The sequence below is a fragment of the Epinephelus lanceolatus genome, chromosome 22 (genome assembly GCF_041903045.1).
Source record: "Epinephelus lanceolatus isolate andai-2023 chromosome 22, ASM4190304v1, whole genome shotgun sequence".
In the NCBI taxonomy this organism is placed as follows: Eukaryota; Metazoa; Chordata; class Actinopteri; order Perciformes; family Serranidae; genus Epinephelus; species Epinephelus lanceolatus.
The window spans coordinates 27,841,296-27,856,328 of record NC_135755.1 but is presented as its reverse complement, the minus strand read 5'-3'; the positions used below and the strand labels follow the sequence as shown (position 1 = coordinate 27,856,328).

Here is a 15,033-nt window from a genome sequence, read left to right as displayed (position 1 = left end):
TATATATATATATATATATATATATATATATATATATATATATATATATATATATATATAAAAATAAATAAAAGCATAATTATAAAGCTACGAAAACCAAACGAATTTTATTTTATAGCGATTATACACTTATATAAACATATCAATGGGTAGAATATGAATATTCAGATTCAGATTCAGATTGCTGTAAAAAATGCTGTTGAAATTTATTCAATAGATATACTGAAGCAGTAATTTCAGTCAGTCTTATACATCCAAAGGAAAGTAAAAAGTCTTATACATCTGTCCCATGGCACCTCTTCTCTACTACTCTTAAATCAAGCCTGTCTCTGCTGCCCTTCCCCCCTCATTTTCTGCTCTCCTGAACCTCAACTTATCAGGCAAACCGCCTCGCTCTGACCCCCAACATGCAACACCCAGCCCCCACTGCAACAGAGACAGGGTGAACGGGGGTGAAACATGTCCTGGATATGTGAGGTGGAATGCATGTGCTGAGAGGAGTTGTTGGAGAGAGGCAGGGGGCTGATAAGCCTGGTGGGTGGAGAGAAAGTGGGATGGATGCAGGGAGCGCAGGAGGAGGGAGAGAAAGGGAGAAGGCGCTGTGGACTCAATCAGATGGGGAGGTAAAAGGGGAGGGCAAACAGAAACAAGTTTGACATATTTAAGACAAAGACCACAGCAATTGTGAGTCAAGTAGTTTCCAGCCACTGAAGAAGGAGCATCTTTATGTTACCACTTTATAGCAGCATAGGAATTTGTTTTTGCACATGGAAAAGAAAACAGAGACTCTGGGGCATAATCAGCTCCACTGACAACTCTGGATAGTGGAGGGAAGAAGCAGCAGGAGACCAGGGCCACAGGAAGCCAAAATACCACCATACCACCACTAAATAGATAAGACTTTAGGGGGGAACCTCTAAAAACACACCAAAGGCGCTTCCAACCTCACGCAAGGAAAGGAGGGGAAAAGTGACTCTCTACTTCTAGAGAAGAAATTGAGAGTTGAAGGAACAGAGTGACAAATAAAGGGAATTAGTTGAAGTGTGAGGGGAAAACGTGTGCGTCAAGGATTGACTGGACAGAAGTGGTCTCGACAAGAAGTGAGAAAGCAGCACCAATCTGGAGGACGAACAGCAAGAGGTCTACCGGGCCCCACAGCACAATGTGAGTACAAGAGCAGCTGCATCACCCAAACGCATTTAAATCATATTACAATGATTTAACCACCGAGGCATCTCCACACAACCGATTACAGTAAAAAGAAAGTAAAAGATTTTATATACTTCCGATGAACATAAAGCAACAAGTCTAACAGTTTTGAGAGACATAGAATTAATTATCGCAGCTGCTTTGTAACAGACAATAGAATAACCGCATGACAGAACAATAGAAAATCTTCATGCAGCATTCAAGCATGAGGACACTGCAATAACTAACAAAGCATCTATATAAAGCCATGCACACTAAGAGTTTAGAATAAACCAAGAAGATGTATTGTGTGTCTACATGCCATGATGTGGCAGCTACATTAACATCATTGTACAAATTTTCCTGATTGAGAATTCCTTAATTTTGGTCAGACAATGATATGACGTGTTATTCAAAGAAATGTTATTCAAACAATAATAAGAACAGTGAGTAAAATGGGTGGAGAGCCTAAATGTATTTTCAGTACGGGGCACAATGAGTCACCCCAGACACATGTGTGTGAGCGCATACACACTTTCCTTCCTGCGTGACCTTACACCTTAAAACAACACTTGAGACAACAATGGGAAACAGACGTAGAAAATAAACAACACTCAAGCACCCAGGACAGCATCGTAAATATTGTCCCCTGCTGTTAATATTGATATTAAGTGAGTGTCAACAGAAGTGCAAGCTGAGGTGTTTTTTTCCTTGCATGCATTCAGTTTCAACTTCAAGTGCACATTTATCAAATAAATACCCCAATATGAGTAAGAGTAGTGACTCCACTCAGGTATATGCTGGATCTCATGCTAAGTGAACCATCTAACAGAGTGACCGACACTGAATATCTCTTGTAGGGCTGGACAGCCGGTTGTTGCATTGGCTAAATAAAGCAACCGTTTCACTACACCAAAAATTTGCAGCATTTGTTGTTCGCAGTAATACCACCTTAATATTATTTTACTATAATATGACCTGTTACGCCACCACAAACACAGGTATATAGTCCTCTGTTGGCCCTTACAATTCAGCGATAGATTCTCTCATGTCAGAGCTTCCTTGTGTTGTACAAGTACAAAAAAAGTATGCCATTATTTAGTAGTGACAATGCCACGATTTGAGCTATCACATTACTGTGAGAGATACATCTCTAATGCAGTTAAACAAATTATTCAAGAATGACCCCTTTAAATCAAAGTATCTTCATGCTAACAGGAAGGACTGCATATGTGAGAGCATTCATCACCAGTCTGTCAAGTTGACAAAAAGGAAATACAAACAGGTTGACTATGTCATCCGCATTGGGATTTTTCCATTACTGTAGTTTTTTGGCAGCAGCGCTGGTTGTCCTCTGCCTGACTGGAGCGTCACTGTCTCCTGACCTTAGAGAAGTGAGGATATCCTGCACCAGACACAGCTGCGCACCACATAAAATCTGTCATAACACTGACTGAATGCAAACTAAAGGAGCGTGGATCACAGCAGACCTTACATAGAGGACCTAGCCTCAGAATGTGAAAATATAAGCTTTGAAATGCTGTTTGACGACATTTCACAAGTGTTTCATTATAAACCAAAAGGCAAGTTAAACAGGCGGTGTGCCATAATCACACCATATATTAAACATTTTATGCTTATGAGGCCATTACTAAACAATTTATCAATTATCAAGTGCTTCTATGACATAATTGTCTCCACACTTTACTGATACCAGGGGCCAATAGCAATATGTGAGAGAAAAAAAATCTGATAATGTTATCAGTTTTTTTTTCATTAACACGAAGATTTTTAGATGAGGAAACGTGCAAGTTTTTTATTGTGACCAAATGCACAGTATTGTGCAGGACGTGTTAAAGTTAAACTATTTTTAATGTTGTTGAGAACAAGTTTTAAATGTATTAACCGAGGTGGCACAATATAAGCATCAATTTGTATGTTTTGTTCTAATTAAATGCCATTAAAGGCTGCATCTGAACGTCTGTCTGTAATACCACCCCTACTTAACCCACAGGCATGACAACATGTATAAACACAAGCACACGGTTGTACACAAACAAACTGTTAGCAGACAGTCAACCTTCATCTCTCTACTACACAAACCGCAATTACGGCCCCTTTCCTTTTGGACAATCAGCTCTCTGATAACCATCACCTCACAGGCATCACACAAGGCTTGCTTCCTGACGGATAAAACCTGTAACCTCTGAGTGAACCCAGAGCTACGAAGCCTTTGAAGAGTGGAATTTGATTAGGTAAAAAAAAAAAGTATTGTGTACATATGGCACCAGACTACAATACTCACCAACTATCTAAAGATATGTTTTCCAAAAATACAGCCTCCCAACATACTAATTGGGGCCAACCCAACAGTTTCAAAACAACTGGAATGGTACGCGCAATCCTGACGACTCTGTAACTGATTGATGTATTTATTTTTCTGCCCACAGTTCACTATGAGTATGACAGGTACTCTAGAGAAAGGGGCCCATCACCAGGCCTTGGACCTGTCCGAGGAGCTGCCACCTCATCACCACCATCACCATAACAACCACCACCAGCATCTTCACCACTCCAATTCCCTGGCCTCAACCACTGCTGTGGGTGGAGGCAGAGAAACACCTTCACGTGTAGTTGTACCTCCTCCTTATTCTGCAGCTGAGAGCGGTGGTGGGGGCAGTGAAGCTCCTCTGGAGCTGCGAGGGTCCCTGGACTGCTGGGCCTGCTCGGTGCTGGTGACAGCTCAGAACCTGATTATTGCTACGATCAACGCCTGCCTTGCTGGACTGGTGTTCGGGACCATCCTGACGCCAGCCATCGTCATGGTGTCGTTTGGCTTTCTCTGCCACTCTACAGTAAGAAAGGGGCCATGGGGGGCAGGGAGGTTGAATGAGTGAGTGTGAGCACCGTGTGCATGTTGAAGGATTTTGATTTGTTGAGGCTCTTTTTCTGCAAGGCTCTTCTTCATACTCATCTACAACCAGCCAGTTAGCTGTCACACTACAGCAGGCCAAGTGCTCACTCAAGACTCAAATTTTGCAAGACTTGTGTGTTCACTTTTTTGGACAATTTAAATCTAAGCTCCAGAATACTATTATGAATACTATTATGTTTAAAAATTTATCAAGAGCATACAAACATTTGGTGCGAACCTTTGTGCAGAAACCAGTTTTCTGGGCAAAAAACTACTTCAATACTTCAACAGTATTTTATCAGACACATAATTCACCTGTTAACATAGAGTCTGATATTTGCTGCCTTCGTTTGATTAAAATAAGTAATATACCTCAACACATTTCAGTCCTGTGCAGTGCCCTTGGGTGTGAGAGTGGAAATGTTTCCATGTTTGTAAGGACAAATGTTTACACATACATTTGCTACATCTAAACACGAGATGAGAGAAATGGGGAGATGGCTACATCTGTCTTTTTCTAAAACATCTAAAAGTCCTAATCTCATAACTTTGATTCAAAAGTTTGAAATAGTTGTGCCTGGGGCTTAGGGTGGAGTTTAGCTCTATCAGCGATGAGATGTTTCATAATCAGATAAGTCTGAGGTTCTTTCAGATGTTGAGGAGACGGAAGAATTGGCGGGGGCGAGGGGTCAGGAGTCTGGGGAGCCAGACGCCAAAACACAAAACTTAAAAAAGACTGCTTGGTAGCTAGTTGGGGATTAAAGGATGCTTTGAAACAGACAATATAAAAAAATAAGGACAACTAGCAAGTCAAACAAAACAACCTATTAGTCAGTTAACGTCAACTTAGCTACCCAAAAAAAGTCATCATGGTTCAGAGACTTTTAATGCCTACCGATAGCATTTCTGTAGGCCCATGACCTCCTTAATGACCTGAGAGACCAGGATTCTCTGTTCTTCGGCTCTCTCACAATTAGGCCTCATGTGACAGCAGCTTAGAGAGGGATTAACCAGGACCTGGGAGGATGGAGAGAGAGGGGGAGAAATCAAAGAAAGGGGGTGAGAAAAAAAGGAGAGAAAGACAGGCAGGACAAGTATTTAGGGTTCTTGGAAATAAGCAGACAACACTGGGAACACTTTCAAAATAGTTGAGGGAATTCTGCTTGCAATAGTCATCAACAAATACATCCAACACAATATTTCACTTGACAAAATAAGCACAGACTCAATAAAACCTGGCCCAGATCTTGAGCCATACAGGAGGGCTCAAAAAGTAAAAACTAACACGGACATACTTGTGTGAGTCTTATCTGTTACAACCCTCAAAGCTCCCCTGCACCCTCCTTTTACCCTTTACTTTTTTTTTAAACCATGTACTGCAGTTTAAACCATCCCTCTGACTTGCTTACTCGTCCCTTAACTCCCTACCTCCCTGATGTTTTACTTTCCCTCTCCAGCTGGGAAACTTTCTGACCAGCTGTACATCTATCAGGATAGCATCACAATATTTCTGCACTTTTGTACAAAAGGTATGCAACTACCAAGACATGGAAATGATCATTTTCAAGCTTTTCACAATTGTGTGAGAGCCTTTGTATTATATAAGTACTAAATAAATGCTTTCTCCTAAAATGCTGATGAATCAAACCAAAACCTCAACCTTACTGGAGCTTCATCTCAGTGATCATTGATTTTTAAAAAGACAAAAAGTACAAAAGTTTAACTTTTCAGCTGCCTTGTCAGCATGCCCTCTGCTATAATAAATACTCTGCTCCCCCCATGCTCCTCCCTCAGGCCTGCAAACCTTTTTTACTCTCTGCACTTTCCTCATACACTTGAATGTTCACTTCATTCTTCATGGGGCGATAAGGATGATTCAGGCCTGCTGTCTCTTCATTCCTCTCCCACACTCAAATCCTGACCCTTTTACCTCCTCTCCCACTCCCCGAGTGTTCAGCTCAGCAGCAAGTGTACATGCTTTGACATGCTGAATATACTGATCAAGTAGTTTGATTTATCTTTATTTTTGACAAAATGAAATTTAGTTGCTTACTGATTCAGTGCATGTAAGAGTGTGAGAGATCTCAAACTACCAACTGGTGTCTGTCCTCCCCTCAGACACACATACCACAGAGAGAACGTCATCTGTTGTCCTTATCTGTTCTTCCCTGCACTTTACATGAGTATTTAAATCAGTATGTGCAAAGAGAACTCAAAACACAGAATAAAACAAAAGTATTGCCCAATATGTGCCACAGCTGTGTCCAATTTTAAAATCTCTGGAATTTGAATAGTATAATGCTATTGAAAAAGTCACATCCCTACTGCACACTGCTTAAGTGTCTTTGAGGAAGACAAGAGACCCTACCAGCTGCAGGCCCAGCTGCTCTGCAGCTGCTCCTGACCTTTGACCTCAATCTGAGAGGTTTTATCTGAGCATTACTAAACACAAAATAATAATACATTTAAGTCAAAAGAGAAGGAAAATTCATTGGGGAAAAGGAAAGAGTAGTACTTGTCCTTCCCTATTATGACAATGGAGGTGCCCTTGAGCACCCTAATTACTCCAGTAGAGCTGGCCAACAGATCAGACTGGGGTTTTATTGGGTGCAGGTATGCAGGTTTTAAATCTGTGCAACTGTGTGAGAGTGGTGCTTTCCTAAAACTGTGTTACTCTCAGTGAAGCAACCCTATTCAAATAAAGGTTTAAAAAATGTCGACATAAGTGGCACGCTAGAAGAATGACAAACTTACCTCTACAACATCCTGATGCCACATCATTCCAACTAATGTCTTCTTGTCTCCCTAGGTCCGCCCTCACGGGACGACCCCCTATTGCTCAGACCTGCTGACTGACGGAGGCTGCGTGGCTCTGCTGGTGGTGGGCTTCCTCTTGGTCACCCCTCTGTTGGTCCTGGCGCTTGCTGCATACTGCCGCCTAGCCCGACACCTCCAGCTGGGCCTGTGCTTCATCCCATACAGCCGGGCCGTGTACAAGAACCTGCCGGCCACCCAGCACCGTGGCCTGGGTACTGGCTGCTGCGGCGGCCGAGATGGAGCCAGTGGTAGTGGGAAGGGAAAAGTCTGGGTCTGAAAGTGAAGATGAAAAGTGGGGGTAGAGGGAGGTGGAGGTGAGGAAGACCATTAAATGAAGACTATGAAGGGAACTGAACAAGAGAACAGGGTGGTGGGTTGTATAGGATGATTAAATAAGGCAGTGAATGAAGGGACCAGCAAAGTGTGTACCAGAGAAGGGAGGAAGTTGTCAACGGAAATTACTGTAACAACCAGCTGAACATCCTGAAAGACAAGTTACATTGTTATAAATACTGACTAATGACTTACAGCCTATGACTTAACATCAGAGCAACAGTATTGATTGTTCACAAGAAAATGTTCATAGTATACTAATGAATTATGGGGGTTTTTTTTGTATTATTCCACTGGACACCTTGGCTGTTACTTCTTGTAACTTTCCAATTACAACATGGCATCTTTAAGTATGGAGCAGAGGACAAACACAGCATGCATTAACTAGGAAAGAGCCATTCCCAGGATAAATCATATATAGAAGTCAAATGTATACTGTTTCATGTAAACAATTTTAGAAAATGAAAACACCACAATACTAATATGAAGAATTACTAGTTAATAAATCATGGCAAGAGTGACTATGTAAATCAGCAATTATTTTAAACAATCAAAAGGAACCAATCTGCAGTGGTTAAAGACGTGGCACATTGGATATCCTCAATTCATTATGAAAAAATAAAACATCTAATCAAACCTGCATACAACCTTATCTTTCCTGAACAAATCACAGGAAATTGTAAAACTGAAAATAGCACACTTCACAAAGATTGGATTAACACGAAACATAATTGTATCGCATCACATTATGTTATGAAAAACATTTGTCTACTGTAGTTTTCTGTTATGTTGTTGCAATTTATTGTGTTATTACCATTTTATAAATAAAGTTTTTGGATTTAGCTGGAGTCATGTCTTCCCTGTACTGGCACTGAGCGTGATGGGTTGAGTCTACTACTAGGAAAAGGAAAGGATTATTCAAGAGGGGTTCCAGGTAAAGAGTGAACAAACTGGCCGCAGTGCCAGCCAACACCACTGGGAACGTACACTCAATTCAAAAACACGACAGAGTGCCACTGGAGCCACTCTACTTTGCTGTGGAAACACTCACTGTTGCAAGAAAATGTCCCTTGAGAAATCAGGAATGAGAAATGATTACAGTGAAATTTATCAAATGCAGCCTTGTGACTGAGCACACAAAACTCAACTGTGGTAAGCTTCACAGTGGGTAGTTGCTGTCTCCCCCAAATGGTGGAAGAGTGGAAGGACACATAAAAAAATTGACAAAGACTGTTCTCATAAAATTACCTGTGTGTAACAATATGTTACATGTGTACAAGTATACTAAAGGCCTGTGCTTCCCAACCTTTTTGGCTTGTGTGACCCATTAAATATTTTTTGCGTATTTTTGCTTTCCTAGTCAGCTCATCATCTCACAACCCAAGATTAATTTTGGGAACCACTGTTAGTAAGCATTATCCTTCCAATGAATTGACCTTATCAATCAGAGACATAGTTGCCGAAGTACTGTAATCCCATATCAAAGACTTTAGGGACTGTTCATTACTTATCAAAAGAGGAGGGTGGCTGGGGTGTGACTTTTTTTTTTTTTTTTTTTTAAACACTCCTTAAAGCTACAAGTATTTTCCCTTGAGCCTCTCTGGGTGACCTGCATAAAATCCATGACCCTCCCGTTATTCAATTTTTAAAACTTACCCTTTGATATTTGAAAGTTAAAAGTCAAAGACAAAATCCTGGAGTAGAAAAAAGGCCTCAGTTTTTCATGCTTGTCATGCATGCTGGTTAGATAGTACAAACAGTTTACTCTTGGCCAAATTTTACATGAGAAACATAGAATAAAGTGATTTGATGAAATATCATTAAGCTCAGACTTGGTTGTTTTTCTCTGACAGCAGTATTTGTCGCACATGATGTTTCCAAGGACTATCGGAAATTTGAAAATCCAACAATGATCTCTGTTTCATAATTGTTGTTTTACGGTTTTTGGCCATAATATATGCTGTATTTTTTTTTCATTCAGGCATGTTTTCTTGAAAAATCTAAGGTAAAATAAATACAAAATCCAACTGGTTACATTTTTATGCTCCTCCCCTAAGCCAAAATAAATATAAAATAACAAAAAGTCTCTTACCTTAAGTGAATTTGTGAACACGCAGCACACACTACATTCGTTAAACGCATCCATCCATCCATCCATCCATCCATCACAATCAATTTGTACTTTTATATAACTGCATCATAAATGATTATCTCTGTGTATTCAAGTACTTGCTGTGTTTATAAATGATTCTAACAACATTGTAGAAAAATAACTCATTCAACGATTAGTATTTAAAGTATGGGTATCCTGAATTTATTCATCACTACACTCTCATTCACAAGCATGTTGTCATTTACATTACATTAATTTTGCCGCTAAAGCAGCTTACTTTAAGTGCATTCAACCATGTGGGTACAACCCCAAAAAAGGTGCAAAAAGAACCAGACAACTACCTCAACTCCATCATAATCACCTAAATGCAATCATGCATCTTTTGACAAAGGGCCAAGACGGGGCCTGAAGAGATAACTTTCCTATCTACATAAGTAGTTGCATTACACTTAAATCTTAGCTTCTAAATGAAATATATTATTAGGCCTATATTTTACACACAGACACAGGGGATGGTGTGAGCGCAGTCCCCCACTACCATAAATTTTGCATTCCAGATTCCCACATTTGATGAATTTGCAGAGGTCAGAAAGCCAGAGCACAATGACAGTGCCTCTCCCTGGATGAACCACCTCCATGCCCATAGCATCACCCCCTCCATGTAAAGATGATGAAGACCTACTCCACAGGAGATCATCTTTCAGCCACATATGAGTCAGCTTCGTGGTGTCATGGAAGCAAGGAGCCATACATTAACAGGGTGAGCATAATGATCAAACAACTTGTGCACCATTCGTATAACATTACTTTTAAACTATAAAGGACTAATCATAAACCATTAGTATTCTTGCATTTTCCCATCATGATTCATCATTGTTTAGGTGTCCCGTGGTAGATTACTTCCGGGAGGGTTTGGTTTTCACTTTTGCAAGCGAATATAAACATTTGCGTTCAATAAGCTACTGTCTACACGGTTTATTCTTCAAATTTTACTTGATACAAATGTTAGTTTCATTCGTAGACTACAGGAGCACCTGCACAGTGACACTTACATCTCTCTGAAAACTATTATTTGTCCCTTATTTAGGCTGCTCCATCTATTGTCAAACGACATGTTCCATTCCACTTTTTTATGAGTAGTGGGAACACAGCCTTTATAAACCTCGACTGCTACTGAAGGTAAAATATCTGGTAGACCAACAAACCAATGACTGTATACAGTCTGTGGTAGAAAGCCAAAGCGACAAAATAATGCTTTGATCGTATGAGATAATCACACATAATGGGATTTGGGCGCCACCTGGTGGAGTACACAATTAACTACATCCGTATTAGACAACATTTCAGTCCCAGGTGAAATAAATTGACATTTACACTCGTTGGAAAACATTTTAGTCCAGTAATAAAGCCACACTTAAGAAAAAAGTGGGTGGAATAATAATACACCGAGTATCATACTCCTAAAAATATTACCCTTTGACATATTTAAGTCACAGCTGCAGTGAACACACTTCAGGGGCTTAAACGCCTGGTGGAGCTGTTAGTGGTTTGGGGAGAACATATTTCCCTCAGTTAATTAGGCTGCCTGAAAAGTCATGTTTTCGTCACCTTAAACTGAAACTGTATCCACACACAAAAGCGTTTGAAATAATTTCAGATATTTTAATAAGTAAAAAAAGGTCTGCTGGGTTTTCCAGGGAGCAAACTTACCTTGGATGAAGAAAAGGGCCGCCGTTGGTGACGTTACAAGTATGCCACTAAACTCCAAAAAGTTGTCTCAAAGTCATGTCACGGTCATTCCTCCAGCAGGACACGACAGTGTTTTTAATAAAATGCTACAGATTTAATAAATTGACCAGTATAATTAAGCCATTATACCTATTTTGAGCACAGGTATCGAAGAGGCGAGGAGCGGTCAAAAAAAGTCCTTAATTAGTTACACGTGCGCAACGCCGTTCGTGTCCAAATTGACCGGAAGTAGAAATTAAAGGACATGTCCGTATTTTTTTAATGTTCTTAGTTAAATAAAACACTCAAACATGGAAAAGTTAAAAGCAGGGCCACAAGAGCATCTGAAAATTTATTTACCAGTTCATTATTAACAATAATGAATGCTTGTTATGCATTCTGTAAAACAAATAATGGTATGAAACACAATTTTTGTATGACAAAACAGAAAATTGAAAATGACAGCAATGAAATGAAATGATAGATGTGAAAAAAACAGCCTCTACATTAAACTGTTTGTTGCTAGCGTTCTATTGGATAAGTTAGATAGAGTAGGTTGGTCATAGTATTGCCCAGTAACCCTGCTCTTGTACATGCCTGTACCACTCTGATCACCACTGGCTCCAAATATCTCTGAATGATCAGGGTTTAATTATTTTTACACCACAGTTAAATGAAGTTTATGCATTGGCATGAAATTACGGGCTATATGTGATCAAATATTGTATTTGTATTTTAAATGTTTCAGTCTGTCATTGTTTCCATATGATTTCTGTAGTCACTGCAGAACCAAGGACAGCTCTGCAACACTACAGGCCCAATGTGAAAGCTTTTGCAATTGCAAGGGCCTCTGAATAAAGACATTTCAATCTGGGGTTTGAACCAAGAGGTACTCCTCTTGAAGGACACGTCAGTCACACTGCCGCTCCACGTTTTGCTTCATAATCGTTGGCTGCATGTTTAGCCAGGTAATTACCTGTTAAGCTGCTGCAACTGAAGGAGGTCAGGATACAGAACAGACAGGATAGTGTGCAGCCATTCACAATACAAGTGGAGCACTACTCAAGGAGGACGAGAAGGGCTGTGCTGCTCGTTTTGCTGTTTTCTACTCTAAACATTTAGCAGAGGGATATAAGGTAAGCAAACTGCAGTGAAGTAACTGGATTCATATTTAAGATGTTGGATGTCAAAGATTAGTGGTGGAACCAAAGAAGTTACTTTTGCATTAAAGTCTTTTCATAAACATGAGCTTTGATCCTCTTGCAACCTTTCCTTTTGCATCCCATTATGCATTTATAAAAAATATTTTATTAGCACATCCAAAAATGCGTGTTTACTGCAACCAATACAGGCGAAACATTGTTTTTGAGTGAATGTTACCATACACACTGTATATCCACAGCATGTCTAAAGCAGAAGAGCGGACAGCCTCTACAAGTTCAGTCAACTCAGCTGCATCAGAAATGTAAGTTTAGATGTACAGCTCTCACTGTATATGTGCAGTTTTGTGGAGGCGCAGTCACCTTTTACAAGCCCCACTGTAATCTTTCATTTACAAACCACGAAATATGCCAATGCCAGTTCTCATGATACATTATGTATGTGGGTCAAGGGAAGTTTTCCCTATAATCAAGGTATCTTCAAATCTTTGCCATCTTTGCTTTTTAATGTTTTTCCCATGTAGTAGCAGAGATGGTTCCACATCAGGTTCAGTCTCTGAAACACCCAAGAAATCATCAAAGAAGTCCAAGAAATCCACTGAGAACATGAACAAAGTCTACAACTCTGTGCTCAACAGTGTTTTTGGGGCGGTAAGTAGCACACATCCACATTTTGTGAATTAAATCAATATTGTTGAACTGGATGTGACCATCTTCTTCTTGGCTATAATGGTGCTTGACCTCTGATGTGGCCCTGTGACCTCTATCCTGCACTGCAAGACGCCATTGAAACAGTTTAAGTAATAGCTTTTTACTTTAAACACCAATTTACCCCACTCTTTATTTAATAAAATTTGTGTTTCAGCTGAGCATGAAGCTTTTCCTCACATTTTAAAGCACTGTGATCTTTTAATGATGGGCTGAGAAAGGCTTGGAGATTGCTTTGAATAAGATCAAAAGGCACAGATGCTCTTCACCAGTTAAAGGCACCGTATGTCAGACATTAAAACATCAGAGTCAGAAGTGAGTTGGAAGTCAGGCAGTGTGCTTAAAGTTTTGTACGTGCTCTTTCTCGAGCTGCTATCACTAAGCTGGGTGTGTCTGCAGCATTAGTGGCTCATTAGCTGAGGCTCACTGTCAAACCCTATTAGGGTTATCCAAGTGAGGAGCACTACCAAACACTTGGTTGATTCAACGTGAGAGTATTTACTTTTTCCATTGTACATATTTATTGTTGTCTCGCACAAGACAATGAACCATGATCATACCTGAGAATTGCCCTCTATGTCTTCTGTCATTTAATTTTGCTTTACTGCTTATTATTACTTCAACATGCAGAGTATACATGTTCAGAAATACAAAGTACTTACATGTCTTTGACACTGAAAGCAATACAGCCATTTATGTATAAGTCAAGATACTTTGGTAGTATTTAATATTGCACAGTGTACAATTGTCTCTCCAATTATAAAAAATATATTAACCTTTCAACATTTGTTTTATTACTCTCTGCAGGAGCGAGAATTAGCTCAGGCTGAGTTGGATGGTAAGTGTCATTGCCACAGCTCACCAGATTACAGAGTCATTATAACTGTTGACATGTTAAAAGCTCCATCTGAAGTAATATCAAAAACCTTAAACCCTCTGGAACTGCTGTAATCTCTCTGTGACCCCTGACCTTTCTTACAGAGTTGCAAGAGGCCTTCAAAGAGTTTGACTATGATCAAGATGGATACCTGAACTACAAGGATGTGGCTGAATGCATGAGGACCATGGGATACATGCCCACAGAAATGGAGCTGCTAGAGATAGTACAACAGATCAAGATGAGAAGTAGGTTGATATAAGATCCTTTAAAAATGAGCCAAAACCAGACCCTTTAATAAATATATAGAATACATGCACACAATGCCTTTAAAATATGCATCTGTCCTCTCCACAGTGGGCGGGTTAATGGATTTTGAGGACTTTACTGAACTGATGGGACCCAGGATGATGGGGGAGACTGCTCACATGCTCGGACTCAAAGAGCTCCAGTCAGCCTTTGTGCAGGTACGTCAACTGATAATTTGGGCAATTTCCTTGCCTTTTTTTCCACTCTGACACACTGAAATGTCCAAAGTAAAACCACTTGTTTGTGCAGTTTTCAACCCATTCTCATCATGACTTTTTGTTTTTAAAAGTTTGACCTCGACGGAGACGGAAAGATCAACCAGGACGAGATGAAGGAGGCAATCAAGACAATGCTGGGGGAGAAGCTGAAGAAAGGAGAACTGGAGGAGATCTTAAAGGAGCTGGACATCAACTCAGATGGAAGCATTGACTTTGAAGGTGAGAAAGTTCAGACGATAATTGCGCATCACATTTTATGCATGTGGACCAAACATCATTGGCTATTTGCTGTTAAACCAATAAACTCAGCACTGTCTTGACTTGCTCTGTTATCTCTCTCTGCTCTCCAGAGTTTGTGATGATGCTCTCCATTCGCTAGTTGCTGAGAAGACCGACCACAAGGACAAGATACACTAACACTTCTGAATCATTCCATAGATAGTTAATACTATGAATGTAATGCAGGTATAGACATCTACAACATAATGTGTGCCTAACTGTAATAACTGTATGACTTGCTAAGATATTCTGATCGATACATGAACGTTTTGCAGTGATGTTACATGTAAATAAGACTGAGATGTTTTGCTATTTTTAATAAAGAAATTAAAATGAGTTTTTAAAATGTGTCTTTCGATTAAACACCATGACAACATTATTATAATATA

The 15,033-nt window shown here is 39.9% G+C and overlaps 2 protein-coding genes and 1 non-coding gene across 3 annotated transcripts; 2 read left to right on the top strand and 1 right to left on the bottom strand.

Moving 5' to 3' along the window:
* The first annotated feature begins 598 nt into the window (after positions 1 to 598).
* tmem88b (transmembrane protein 88 b) lies at positions 599 to 8,094 on the top strand. The gene is made up of 3 exons (XM_033651831.2): positions 599 to 1,164; positions 3,639 to 4,043; positions 6,912 to 8,094. Exons 2-3 carry the CDS (start codon positions 3,645 to 3,647, stop codon positions 7,194 to 7,196), a joined length of 684 nt encoding a protein of 227 aa, XP_033507722.1. The 5' UTR covers positions 599 to 1,164; positions 3,639 to 3,644; the 3' UTR covers positions 7,197 to 8,094.
* Positions 8,095 to 9,871: 1,777 nt separating this feature from the next.
* LOC117246524 (U1 spliceosomal RNA) lies at positions 9,872 to 10,034 on the bottom strand. The gene has a single exon (XR_004500732.1). It is a non-coding gene; the product is annotated as a U1 spliceosomal RNA (small nuclear RNA).
* Positions 10,035 to 11,904: 1,870 nt separating this feature from the next.
* On the top strand, positions 11,905 to 14,980 carry LOC117246280 (calcium-binding protein 2). The gene is made up of 8 exons (XM_033610134.2): positions 11,905 to 12,229; positions 12,496 to 12,558; positions 12,778 to 12,904; positions 13,769 to 13,799; positions 13,943 to 14,086; positions 14,196 to 14,305; positions 14,437 to 14,584; positions 14,716 to 14,980. The coding sequence occupies exons 2-8, from the start codon at positions 12,497 to 12,499 to the stop codon at positions 14,742 to 14,744; spliced, it is 651 nt and encodes a 216-aa protein (XP_033466025.1). The 5' UTR covers positions 11,905 to 12,229; position 12,496; the 3' UTR covers positions 14,745 to 14,980.
* Positions 14,981 to 15,033: the final 53 nt, after the last annotated feature.